The 13,849-nt window shown below is 41.0% G+C and overlaps 1 protein-coding gene and 1 long non-coding RNA gene across 8 annotated transcripts in view; one reads left to right on the forward strand and one right to left on the reverse strand.

The window, feature by feature from the left end:
• Window positions 1-310: 310 nt before the first annotated feature.
• Window positions 311-5,950, reverse strand: LOC144381947 (uncharacterized). The gene is made up of 3 exons (XR_013448278.1): window positions 5,812-5,950; window positions 4,644-4,685; window positions 311-945 (listed from the first exon to the last, which is right to left on the reverse strand). It is a non-coding gene; the product is annotated as an uncharacterized LOC144381947 (long non-coding RNA).
• An 8-nt stretch (window positions 5,951-5,958) lies between these two features.
• ZMYM6 (zinc finger MYM-type containing 6) overlaps window positions 5,959-13,849 on the forward strand; it is a 43,163-nt gene continuing 35,272 nt past the window's right edge. Inside the window, exons 1-3 of one of the 7 annotated variants that reach the window (XM_036065294.2) lie at window positions 5,959-6,090; window positions 6,425-6,507; window positions 7,412-7,578. In XM_036065294.2, coding sequence (XP_035921187.1) covers window positions 7,486-7,578 — 93 coding nt within the window. In that variant the 5' untranslated portion in view covers window positions 5,959-6,090; window positions 6,425-6,507; window positions 7,412-7,485. Of the gene's footprint in view, window positions 6,091-6,188; window positions 6,508-7,411; window positions 7,579-8,062; window positions 8,268-13,849 lie in introns of those variants that run through there. The other 6 variants (XM_036065297.2, XR_013448277.1, XM_078073437.1 and 3 more) reach the window with 6 other exon arrangements.

Raw genomic sequence — 13,849 nt, forward strand, 5'->3', positions numbered from 1 at the left:
GAATACCCAAGATAACTTCACCTACATCCCTGGGACCTTGGCAGGGAAGCTCAGGGGCTTCTCTCCTCTCTCTATGTGGTCTCTCCAGTAGGATGGCCACACCCGTTTACATGATGGTGGCTCCGAGAGAGCAAAGGCAGAAGCTGCCTGTTCTCTTAGAGCCTACACCTATGACTGTCACACTGTCACTCCTCTGCAATTTATTGGTCAAAATAAGTTGACAGGCCAGCCCAGATTCAAGTGGCAGGGAAACTGACTCCACTTTTTTTTTTTTTTAAAGATTTTATTTATTCATTCATGAGAGACAGAGAGACAGAGGCAGAGGGAGAAGCAGGCTCCCCGTGGAGCAGAGAGCCCGATGCGGGACTCAATCTCAGGACCCTGGGATCATGACCTGAGCCAAAGGCAGACATTTAACCAACTGAGCCACCCAGATGTCCCCTGACTCCACTTCTTTTTTTTTTTTTAAGATTTTATTTATTTATTTGACAGAGACACAGTGAGAGAGGGAACACAAGCAGGGGGAGTGGGAGAGGGAGAAGCAGGCTTCCCGCAGAGGAGGGAGTCCGATGCGGGGCTCGATCCCAGGACCCTGGGATCATGACCTGAGCTGAAGGCAGACAGACGCTTAACGACTCAGCCACCCAGGCGCTCCTCTACTTCTTGATAGTAGAAACCTCATACACATACAGAGATGGGAGGAATTGTTGGTGGCCATCTTTGGAAACAATCTCTTATAGTTTGCCTTCTGGACATAACAACTGATGTCCCTTCCCAATCAGAATACACTCACATTCTCAACCGAAAGTCTCAAATCATTATGGCATTGGATCAAAGTCCAGAATCTCACCATCTAAATCAGGCCTATGAAGAAGAAACTCCTTTGGTGTAGTTCATTGGGTGCAACTGCTCAGGTGCAACTTTTTCAATCCAAAGGCCTATGAACTAAAAAGACAAGTTATCTGGTCCCCTTGCTCTTTGCTCCCCACACACCCCAAACATCTGATGATATAGAGACACAATGACTCCTTCAATGAATGCTCCTGTTCAAAAAGAGGAAGAACAGAAAGCATATAACAGTCATTGATCCAAAGTAATTCACTACCTGGGCACCTGTTGTCAGATTCTCCTACTCCAAGGACAAGGATGTTCTTTGATTGCTTTGTTCCCTGGGAATGGTTTCATAATTAATTTTCTCCAGAGGCTTTTGCTTCTTCCCTTTGGGCTCATGGCTTTCTCCCCTGAGAAACCTTCATTTTCTGTAAGAAATGATCCATATTTGCAGCTGAGTAGCTTTCTCAGCTTCTATAAGGATCTTTTTCATTTCAAACTGTCAATAATCCTTATAGTCTAAGGTTTTGGTTTTGCTCAAATACGTCCCTTAAAAACTTCGTGGATCTTTTTTTTTTTAAATTTAATTTTATTATGTTATATTAGTCACCATACAATACATACAAACTTCATAGATCTTACTGGGATTCACTCTGTGACCCCCAAACCACCTCCATTCTTTTTTTTTTTTTAAGATTTTATTTATTTATTTGACACAGAGAGACACAGTGAGAGAGGGAATACAAAGCAGGGGGATTAGGAGAGGGAGAAACAGGCTTTCTGCTGAGCAGGGAGTACGATGTGGGGCTTGATCCCAGGACCCTGGGATCATGACCTGAGCCAAAGGCAGACACTTAACGACAGCCACCCAGGTGCCCCACCACCTCTATTCTTCTTTCTGAGACAGAACTCTCTCTACTCTGGGTGTGTCAGATTGCTATGGGACAATGCCCTTGTTTCTTAGAAGCCCTTCTGTCTAGATGAGAGGGTCTATGAGGCACTGTTTAACTCCTTTTGAGGTCTTACAGCTGCACTCTTGAGTTGATCTTGACCTAAGGCCACATTTTACCTGTAATGTCCTATATGTGATTTTTCTTCTGAGATTTGTTTCTTATTTTGATGATATTTTGCTAGCTGGAGAGACTTGGACCCTCCATATTTTGTCTAATTTCTGCTTGAAAACAAAAGTTCCTTCTTTAACTTGTTTATCTTTTGCAAAGCCTTATCATAGGTGAGTAAAATAAATCAATAAGCACTTTATATATTCTGCCCAGAAATCTCCTAAGCCAGATCTACAAGTTCACTAATTACATTTTCTATTTTCCATGTTTTTATAGGTGGCAGTGCTGCAAAATATTTTGCCACTGCATTACACTGGTTAGTCTTCCTCCAGCCTCCAATAACAATTTCCTCACTGCTCTTCTGGCCTCTACTAACAGACTTCTTGTCTTTCCAGACTCTGCTGGCTGCCTGGTCCCAAAGCCAATGTCACATGTTTTAGATTTTAGTTATGGCAGTACTCCATTTTTAGATATCAATTCTGTAACAGTTATCTACTGCTAAATAAAAAAGCACCCCAAACTTACTAGCTTATGATAAGAACCGTTTATTCATTCATGACTCTATAATTTGGGCTTAGCTGGGTAGTTCTTCTGCTTATCTTGACTGGGCTCACTCATGAGGCTGCAGTCATCTATCAATCTGGAGGATCTAAAATGGTTCCACTCATACGTATGGGGCCTTGGTGCTGGCTATAGGGCTACTTTCTGCACGTGATTTTTCATCATTTAGTAGTTTAACCCATCTAATATTGACATGGTGGTGAGAGTGTTCTAAGAAAGTCAAAGCAGAAGCTGCAAAAACTATTGAGACCTATGTTTGGGAATTTACAGGATATCACTTCTGTCACATTCTATTAGTAAAAATAAATCATAAAGCCAGCCAAGAAACAAGGGATAAGGAAAAAGACTCCCTCTCTTAATGAAAGAAGTTGCAAAGAATTTGCCATATTTAATCCCCCACAGGTGACTGCAAAAATTCTAAAGCAAATTTAATATTTAATGATTTTATATTGAAAACAACATAGCAGGAAGTAGATACAGATGCCCAATATCACCATTTCCATTAAGGCAAGAAAATGGGATAAAAATTATATGCTTAGAAAGGAAGAGATAAATTTGTCATTATTCTCTATACAGCTGAAAACTTAGAAAATTTTTACAAATATGGATAAACTACTAGAATTAATAAATGAATTTAGCAAGGGTGCTGGCTTCAAAACCAACATACAAAAGTCAATTATATTTCTATATTTATACTGGAAATAAACAATTAGAAAATAAAAATTTACCCTTTAAAATACCATAAAAGGGGCACCTGGGTGACTCAGTCGGTTGGGTGTCTGACTCTTGGTTTCAGCTCAGGTCTCATGGGTCGTGGGATCAAGCCCCGCATAGGGCTCCATGCCTATGGAGGGGGTCTGCCTGGAGAGTCTCTCCTTCTGCCCCTCCCCCGCTCTCTCTCACTCAAATAAATGGGTAAATCTTTAAAAAAATACAAGATATCAAAGATCTAGAATAAATCTAAAAAAGATATGCAATCTCTATATTTAAAAACTATAAAACATTATCAAGAGAAATTACAGAAATAAATGGAGAGGTATACTATTTTCATGGATTGGAAGATTCAACCATATTAGTTTCCTGGGCCTGCTGTAGGAAAGTGTTACAAACAGAAATTTATTGTCTTACAGTTCTAGAGGCTTGAAGTCTAAAATCAAGGTATCGCGGAGCTTTCTTCTCTCTGAAATGTGAATGGGAGAATCCTTCCTTGCCTCTTCTAGCTTCTGGTGTTTGCCATTAATCCTTGGCATTCCTTGGCTTGCAGCTGCAGTACTTCAATTTCTGCCTCAATTGTCACCTGATGTCCTTTCCACAGGTGCCTGTCTCTACATCTCCTCTTTTTATAAGGACATGAGTTATATTGGATTAAGGGTCAGCCCTATTCCAATATGACCATGTCTAAACTAATTACATCTGCAACAATGTTATTTCCTGAGGTCATCATATCTTTTTGGGGGACCCAATTCAACACAAAGAATAACAAATGCCAATTCTCCAAAACAGGTCTATAGTTTCAGTGCAATACTAAACAAAATTCTGGCTGATTCTACAATATACGAGCAAAATTTGGTTACATTTGGCAAGTAGTTTCTAAAATTTATATGGGGGTGCCTGGCTGGCTCAGTCAGTGGAGCATGTGACTCTTGATCTTGGGGTTCTGAGTTAGAGCCCCACATTGGGTGTAGATATTATTTATTTATTTGACAGACAGAGACACAGCGAGAGAGGGAACACAAGCAGGGGGAGTGGGAGAGGGAGAAGCAGGCTTCCTGCGGAGCGGAGAGCCTGATATGGAGCTCGATCTCAGGACCCTGGGATCACAACCCGAGCTGAAGGCAGACGCCTAATGACTGAGCCACCCAGACATCCCAAAAATAAAATCTTAAAAAAAATTTATATGAATCTGCAAAGGACCAAGAAGAGCCAAGACAATTTTGAAGAGCATCATGGGAAGGAAGACTTTTTTCTACCAGATACCAAGATTTACTGTAAAGCTGTCACAGAAATTAAGACAGTGTGATATTTCCACAGAGACAAAATGAATAGTTTACATAGTCCTGAAACAAATCCACACATTTATAGACAACTTATTTATGCAAAGGTGACAATACAGAGCAATAGGGGAAGGACAGACTTTCAAAAATAGTACTTAATTTAACATTCATATGTAAAAAATGAAACCTGACTTACCTCACATGATACACAAATCCCCACTTCAAGTGGATTGAAGAGCTAAATGAGAAAGACGAAGTAATTACAATCCCAGAAATTAATCAGGACCTTTGGTAGGAAAATATTTCTTAAAAGGACACAAGAAGCACTAAGCATAAAGGTCTTATATGTTTGTTAAAGACACCAATAATAAGGGAAATCCTGGCCACTGAGTGGGAGAAGATATTTACAATCATATACACAACAAAGAACTCCTATCTAGAATATATGTCCATAATAAAATGGCAGACAATCCAATACAAAAATGGGTAAGAGACTTGAACAGGCACTTCATAAAAGAGTATATCCAGATATCCAAAAACATAAAAATGGGCTCAATCTCATTAGAAATCTGGGAAAACCAAATTAAAATCACAATGAGGGGCAACTGGCTGGCTCAGTCGTTGGAGAGAGAGATTCTTGATTTCTGGGTGGTGAGTTTGGGCCCCATGTTGGCTGTAGAGATTACGTTAAAATAAAATCTTTAAAAACCCAAAAAACAAAAAATGCCACAATGAGATACCACTATACCCCTACCAGAATGGTTAAAATTAAAAAGGTGTACAGTGGTAGTTATTGGCAAGGATGTGGGGCAATTGGATTTCTCATAGATGGCTGGTGGGAGTGCAACTGAAAAACCACTTTCTGAAAGTTCTTGACATTATCCACTTAAATTTTATATATACATAACAAGCACGTTCATTGCTAGGTATAAACCTAGCATATGTGCAACAAAAGACAGGAAAGTTCACAGCAGCATTATTTCTAATAGCCCAAACCTGGAAATATCTCAAATGTACATCAATAGTAGATAGTTAAATTGTAGCATATTCATAAAATGGAATATTATACAGCAGTCACAAATCAAAAACCAATTCCGAGTGAAAAATACCAAATCTTGGCTTTGAACAAGTTAATTAATCTAGTCATTTACATCTCTGAGATAAAAATTTGTACCTCTTGGGGTTGTGGTGAGGATTATGTGGAATGATGCATGTCAAGTGTTTAGCAAGCACAGGGCTTAATAAATGTCAGCCATTATTTATTCGTATGTTCCTTAGTAGGCTATTTTTCTGGAAATGGGAATTAAAGAATAGTGCAGACTATCTAATGCCCCCAACTTTCTGCCCCAAACCCCTTCTTCTACCTTTTCACCTTTGTGTCTTGGTCTCTTTAAGAAGTCAACCATAACTGAGGAAAGAGGAATCCTGGGAAGATCCACTCAGCTCAGGTCCAGAGCATGACGGGAAAAGGAGGGGCGGAGACCAGGGCTGCGCACGCGCGGTTGGCCTGGTGTTGCGTTGCGATGGATCAGGCGGAAGAATTCCAGTAAGAGAAAATAATCCTCGTCCCGGCGTGGGGAGCCTTGGGTCCTAGACCTCCTTACCCACCCGGTACTCCCTGAGAGCAGGGAGGCAATCGGAAGGTGAGCGCAGCGGAAGGTGGCTGCAGGGTCTGCGCGGGGCGGGGCGGCAGGCGCGCCACGTGACGAGGCGGGCACCGGGCGAGGGCGGCGCCGGGAGGGCTGCGCGGCTGACGCCGTGCGGATTTCGCCGCAGGGACGCAGTGACAGGGATTTGCGACTAGCGTTCTCCCCATCAGATACAACGTTGCCGCGTTTGTACTCGGTGACGGGCGCGGAGATTATTGGTGGGGACGAGACTTTCCCAGCGATACCATACTCGAAGGAGGGATGAGCACCCGTAGGTTGTTGTAACTGTGGCAAGTGGTCAGAAGTTCTCATCTCTTCTTCCCCACAGGCTTTTCCACCAGTTGCCCATTTCCCTGCCTGGCTTGACTATTCGGATAAGGACAACTTTGGGGAGCTTCCTTTTTGCTTCAGGTTTAGTACGCTTACTCTTAGGGGAAGGGAAATCTGTTGGATGGCTAATAGAGTTTCTTGTTTACAGGGAAGCGATTGAGAAGCAGAGCTCAAGAGGGGCTTATTCGTGGGCATGGCCCCCAGGGAGACCCTAGAAAGTTCAGGTCGTCCACTTTAAACGAGGGCGTACTTGTTCACTGGTGGTGGCATCTGGAGCTCTGATCTCTCGTTAGGCCAAGAAATGGGGCCCTTATGGAGGCCTCCAGTAAAGGCTGAATTAGAGGTGGGGGTGGGGAGCTCGGTGTGCCCCACTTTGAGAAATAAAAGTTGAGGTGGGCCTCCAAGTACTCATTCTCCCGGAGTCAGAAACTGTATTTCTGAGCCCTTCCCCCTAAGTGCTAGGTAACTTCTTCCCACATCTTGGCCAGCTGGTCTGGTACCCCCTGTAAGTTTCAACATTTGAGAGACCAGAGTGTTTGTCTTTAAAGTTATCTAGGGAGGTGGGAACTTTTTCCAGAAGACTTTTCTTATTTTATTTTATCTGTTTTTTTTTACAGAGGGAGGGGAAGAGAGGTAGGTAGAGAGACTCTTGAGCAGGTCTCCACACCCAGCCCTGAGCCCTTGGGAGTCCTGGTGGGGCTCTATCCCAGGACCCTGAGATCATGAGCAAATTCAAGAGTTGGGTGCTTAACTGACTGATCCACCCGGGTGCCCCCGGAAGACTTTTCTTATGTGAAGATAACTATTAAAGGAACAGAAGGCAGGAAGAGGGGAGTATAGAGTTAGTCATGGCCCCGGAAGAGTTGATTTTCAAAGGCTCAACTCTGAAGCCTTGTGCTCAATACAAAGCTTTTAAGATAGATAAACATGAAGGAGAAAATAAAAAGAATAAACCTGAGTACCAATCCTTTATGTTGTATTTTAGGAGTCCAGCTATCCTTTACCAAGAAGAAATCTGTTAGTTTTAGACTGGGGAATTCCTTTACATAAAAAATTAGAATGAAAGAACCTTTGGATGGTGAATGTGGCAAAGCAATGGCACCACAGCAGGGGCTTCTGGACAAAATTAAAGAAGAACCTGACAATGCTCAAGTAAGCATTTCATTTTATTAAAAAAATTTTTTTTTATTCTTTTCTATCTGGTGAATTCAGATTTTTAGTTAGGCAGTTTCTGGCTTGTATGTTAAAACAACCCAAATTTTTCCCCCATTATATGAGTAGATCAGTTTTTCTCCTCTTTAAATGAGAAAAGATCTTGGTAACTGTATATTTCTTTTTGTAAAAAGAAAGTAATATGTATTACCATTTTTCTATACTTGGTACTTTTTTTTTTTTTTTTAATTTTCTTGTATCTGACAGTAGTTTCCTTTTATTCTGTAAGTATTTGTGTTCTATTCTATGCCAGGGGATCAGGGAGTCAGTTTAGTCCCTCCACTCATTGGGCTTATAGGTTAGTAGGGAAGATAGACATTACACAAGTAATTGATCAAATAATATATATAATTACAGACTATGACAAGTGCTCTGCAAGAAAAGCCTAAAATGGGGAATCTGACCTAGTTTTGGTTGGGGGCAGAGCCTGGGTAAGGAAGGCTTCCCTGAGGGAAGGATGTTTAAGCTGAATTATAAAGAAGGAATTGACTGGGCAAAGACACAGAGAGTGTTCCAGACAGAGGCATCAGCATATAGGAAAGCCCTGAGTTGGAAAGATGGGTGTTTCTTTTGAAGAACTGCAAGACCAGTGGGCCTGGAACAGAAAACGTATGAAAATGGTGATGATGGTAATGTTGATCGTAACAACACTAATAGTATTTATATATCAACATGTAGTATATATTATATCATAATAACTTGTGACATTATAAATATTAACTTACTGATATTTATATGTGCTTAGATTGTGCCAGGCACCATTCTAACCATATTATTATCCCCATTTTACAGATGAGGAAACCAAAGTACAAAGAAGTCAAGCAGTTTACCAGGGATCACCCAGGGATCACAGCTCATAAATGGCAGACTAGATTCAAATCTAGGTAGTCAGACTTCAAAGCCTGTTATCCTGCTTCTAGGATGAGGCTCTGTAGGTAGTTTGAGGCCAGATTATGCAGGACTTTGGGACCATGTTATGAATTTTGGTCTCTATGGGAAGACACAGTGGGAAGAGAGCAATGGGAAGAGATTGCAGGATTTTAAGTGGGAGAGTAAGATAAACATGTTCAGAAAGATCATCTAGGTACCCTTAAGGACCCAGATTGGAAATCTGTGGAGATCAGTATAGGGACATGGTTAGTTGTTTTGGCAAAGAATGATTTTTTTTTTTCTTGCACAGTTCTTTTGCTTGATACTCTCTAATTACTGTATAAGCAAACTAATAATACTAAAAATACAAATAATATAATAACAAAATAATAAATAATAATGGTAATATTTTATTTCTCATATCATCTCAAAGGCAGTATTAGTATTATTCCAGGACAGGGATGCCAAATAGGTTTTGTCTCATTCATCAACTCCGTGTCTTCCTAGAGTGCTGTGCTGAGAAGGCATCTGAGGTAGTGTCTACAGGATGTGGGGTGAGGGGTGAACTTTTATAACAATTTCCTACTCATCCTCTTTCCTTCAGTCACAGTCCCCAGCAAAACACTGTGTAATAATGCTGTTGTAGCTCTACAGATCTGATGATATCTCTCCCTTTAAAGACCCGGTCTCCTCATGTGTGATAAAGCATGAACTTTTTAGTGTAACATCCAAACTATCCATGTTTTGGCCCTTGTTTCTGTCTTCAGTATCATTAGTCATCCTTCCCACCTTTTCTAATCTATTTACCTGCAAACTATCTGCAATTTACTCGAAGTCATATTCTGTTGAGTTTTGTTTTCTCGCCTTTGCACATGCCATTTTTTCTGCCTGTGGTATTCTAAACTAGGCAACTTGGCAAAAATTTTTCTCCTCTTTAAGACATGGTGTAACAGTCGGTCACTCGGGTAGGATGAATCATTCCCTTTTTTTCTATTGTATATTGCTTTCACTTTTCCTATGGCATCTACAGGTCAATGAATTTTGTTTTCATACAGAGTCTGGAATCCTCAGTTCTTAGTGCAATGACTGGCACAAGATTACATGCTCAGTAATTGAAATAAAAGAATCTCTGTTTCACAGATGAGGAAACTGGACCTGAAGGAACAAGGGACTTCACCAAGGTCCCATGGCAAAGTTGGGATACAAAACCAGTTTTTAAAAATTCTAGATCCAAGTTTTCTTTCATTATGCCTTGTCTGTATATAAATTTAACAAATATTGTGCTATGAGTTGAATGTTCTTTCTGAATATCAAAATTGTGATAATGAAAATCCCCTTAGCAGCTTACATTCTTTTTTTAAAGATTTTATTTATTTATTTATTTGTCAGAGACAGAGAGAGCACAAGCAGGGGGAGCGGCAGACAGAGGGAGAAGCAGGCTCCCTGCTGAGCAGGGGGCTCAATGCGGGACTCCATCCCAGGACCCTGGGATCATGACCTGAGCCAAAGGCAATCGCTTAACCAACTGAGCCACCCAGGCATCCCAACAGCTTACATTTTAAATATAAGTAGATAGGGACTGACTCAGTTCTCTTTGTTTTATATTAATGCTACTCAAGGTGAATAGGCTATAATCTTTGTCATAATTGAGAGTGTGGGCTATGATAGAAAAGCCAATTAAACAAATAGTGTATGGTGTTTTCCATGTTGCATTTGAATATTGGAAAATGGTAGGCAAGAAATAAAAAATGTTTCATATTTTCTGATACAGCCTTTCCCTGCCCGCCCCCACCATCCAAAAGCAGTGTTCCTATGAGAACTTTTGTAGGCTGAAATGGTGTAAAGTGAAGAAGTAATTACCACTAATTTATGTGGAAAATTTTTGAGCGTTTCTAGATGAGGCTTTCGTGATACCTTAGGACATATCTTACAGATGCACAAAATCAAGATAAAGCACTGATGCTCACATAGTTCAGAGCTATAGCAGCTGAGATGGTTGATGCTGAGGTGCTGAGTGTGCTTCCTGGGAAAGGAGCTTGGTGGTGCTGCTCTCGCTTCTTGCTTCTCGGATGCACGCTGCCTCTGTAACTGCTTGCTGCAAAACAAAGCTGAAGGCTGTTTTCGGTTTTTGCCTTTTCTCATAAAAGCAGAAATCTTCAGATTTCTTTTGGTTAGTGAAAACAGGTACTAATGTCTTTTGTGAAAGTGAAGTGGCATTACGTGAACTTTTGAAAAGTGGGGAAAACTCTACTAAGAGTCTGTTCTGGATATTCGAGTTACAGTTGAGCTGTCATTCGTTCAGTGAGTTTTTATTCCTGCTTACCATAAATTTCATAGCACTTGCTCAACATTGTTGTAAGTAGTTTACATATGTTAATCCATTTGATGCACATGACCCTGTTACTCTTCCTGCTTTACCCATGAAGGTGCTGAGACACAGATAGTAACTCGATAAAGGTCACACAACTAGTACGTGGTTGAGTGAGGATTTGAACCCAAGCAGTCTGGTTCAAGATCCCAAAACCTTAACCAGGATACTGCAGGCTAAGTTGTGTTAGTTATTTCTTCAGAAGAGCTACAAAGATGAAACAAGACCTCTGCTCTCAAGGGAATTGATACTGTTAAGGGGGAGATATGGGAATAAGAGGTAATTATTTATAGAGTGTACCTCACCAGAAGCTATGCCAAGCATGTCTTGTGTATTCTCATTTAAATTCTACAACCATATGAGGAATGTATCTTTATCCCATTTTACAAATGAGGGAACCGAAAAAAACAAATAAATGAGGGAGCTGAGGAAAGGAGAGGTTGGTAACTTACCAAATTCAAAGGCAGCAACAGAGCTGGAATAGGAACTGGCTTCAAACTTGTATCCTTTCTATTGCTTTGTGCCACTTTTGTACGGATACAAAGTCACAGTATTGTAACAGCAAATTGTGTAAGGTGCATTTGGGAGCATGGGGGAAGGAGCCTTTAAGTCTGCCTGAAGAGGAAAGGAAGGCTTCATGGGGCAGGCAGCACTTGAATTGTGACAGTTAATGTTTTCAGGTAGAGAAGATAGTATGGGCCAAGTCATGGAGAGGTGAAAGAATGTGGTATGTTTAGTGGTTGAGTATTTCAACAACAAGGAAGAGAAAAAAAGAGGATAGATTTAAAATACTTGGGTAGAGCTGATCAAACTTAAAGATAGCATATGAGGTACGTGGGTCAAGGAGGAGTCCCAGAATACTTAGAAGTTTCTGTCCTCGGGGCGCCTGGGTGGCTCAGTTGGTTAAGCGACTGCCTTCGGCTCAGGTCATGATCCTGGAGTCCCTGGATCGAGTCCCACATCGGGCTCCCTGCTCGGCAGGGAGCCTGCTTCTCCCTATGACCCTCACCCCTCTCATGTGCTCTCTCTCTCTCTCATTCTCTCTGTCTCAAATAAATAAATAAAATTTAAAAAAAAAAAAAAAAAAAAAAAAGAAGTTTCTGTCCTCAATAAGTTGAGATTTTGATACTATTTACTGAGGGGCAAGGAACAGGATTTGGGGGGAAATAAGTGCAGTTTGGGATCTGTTGTGTTTAAGGGGCTAGTGGGACATTCAATTGGTAATTTGCACTGGGAGGCATTTGCATATATGGATATGGTATTTAAAGATTTGGAAGTTATCTACCTGTAGGTGTAGTGTTGTCAGATAAAATACAGAATGTCCAGGTAAGTTTGACTATTAAGTTAACAGTGATTTTTTTTTTTTAAAGATTTTATTTATTTATTTGACAGAGAGAGAGAGAGACAGCAAGAGAGGGAACACAAGCAGGGGGAGTGGGAGAGGGAGAAGCAGGCTCCCTGCCAAGCAGATAGCCTGACTCGGGGCTCGATCCCAGGACCCTGGCAGATGCTTAAGGACTGAGCCACCCAGGTGCCCCAACAGTGATTTTTTTTTTTAAGATTTATTTATTTATTTGAGAGAGAAAGAGAAACAATGGGAGCTTGGGGGAGGAGCAGAGGGAGAGAGAGTCCCAAGTGGACTCCGCACTGAGTGAAGAGCCCAACACGGGGCTTGATCTCACAACCCCAAGATCACGACCTGAGCAGAAACTGAGAGTCAGAGGCCTAACCGACTGCACCACCCAGGCACCCCAACAGTGATTATTTATTTATTTATTTTTAAGATTTTATTTATTTATTTGACAGAGAGAGAGATAGCGAGAGCAGAACACAAGCAGGGGGAGTGGGAAAGGGAGAAGCAGGGTTCCCGCGGAGCAGGGAGCCTGATGCAGGGCTTGGTCCCAGGACCCTGGGATCATGACCTGAGCCGAAGGCAGAAGCTTAGACTGAGCCACCCAGGCGCCCCTAACAGTGATTATTTTTTAATATAAGTATGTTATATGCAATACTTGGGACATATTTATACTAAAAAAGTATTTGTTGTTTATCTGAAATTCATACTTAACCAGGCTTTTATATTTTTATTTGCTAAATCTGGTAGTCCTATATAGGTGATAGTTGAAGTTATGAATGTGGATGAGTTCATTCAGGGAACAAAAGTAGAGGAGAGAAGAGCTCAGGATAGAAAGCTGGGAAATAGATTAATTTAGGGCTTCAAAGTAGTCCCCCCAATCAGCCGCCTCAGCATTACCTGGAAACTTGTTAGAAATTTATAGTCTTGGACCCTGTTCCAGACCTACTGAGTTAGAAATGCTGGGGTTGAAACCCAACAATCTATGTCTTTTTTTTTTTTTTTTTAAAGATTTAATTTATTTATTTGAGAGAGAGAGAGAGTGTTGAGAGAGAGAAAGAGAGAGGTCACAGCAGGGGGGAGGGGTAGAGGGAGAAGCAGACTCCCTGGTGAGCAAGGAGCCCGATGTGGGACTCCATCCCAGGACCCTGGGATCATGACCTGAGCTGAAGGCAGACGCTTAACTGACTGAACCACCCAGGCGCTCAACAATCTATGTCTTAACAAGACATATAGGGGCTTCTGATACCACTGAATTTGGGAACCATTGACTTTAGGGCTGAATATAAGATCAATGAAAAATACTAAGACATAGTAATAATTGAAGTAACAGAACCAGAAGACAATGAAATGGAATCATTAGCCGTATCAGATGTATCTCAGAAGCCATGTAAGATAAAACCTAAAAAAAAAAAAATGTTTATTGGGTTAAGCAGCTGCAAGGTGATTGGTTAATCTTAAAACAGTTTCAGTTGGGGGTGTCTGGCTGGCTCAGTTGGAAGAGCATGCGACTCTTGATCTTAGGGTCGTGAGCTTGAGCCCCATGTTGGGGGTAGAGATTATAAATAAATAAATAAATAAATAAAAAATAATAAATAATAAATAAATAATAAATAACTAAA

This window comes from Halichoerus grypus, chromosome 5 (genome assembly GCF_964656455.1).
Source record: "Halichoerus grypus chromosome 5, mHalGry1.hap1.1, whole genome shotgun sequence".
Taxonomy (NCBI): domain Eukaryota; kingdom Metazoa; phylum Chordata; class Mammalia; order Carnivora; family Phocidae; genus Halichoerus; species Halichoerus grypus.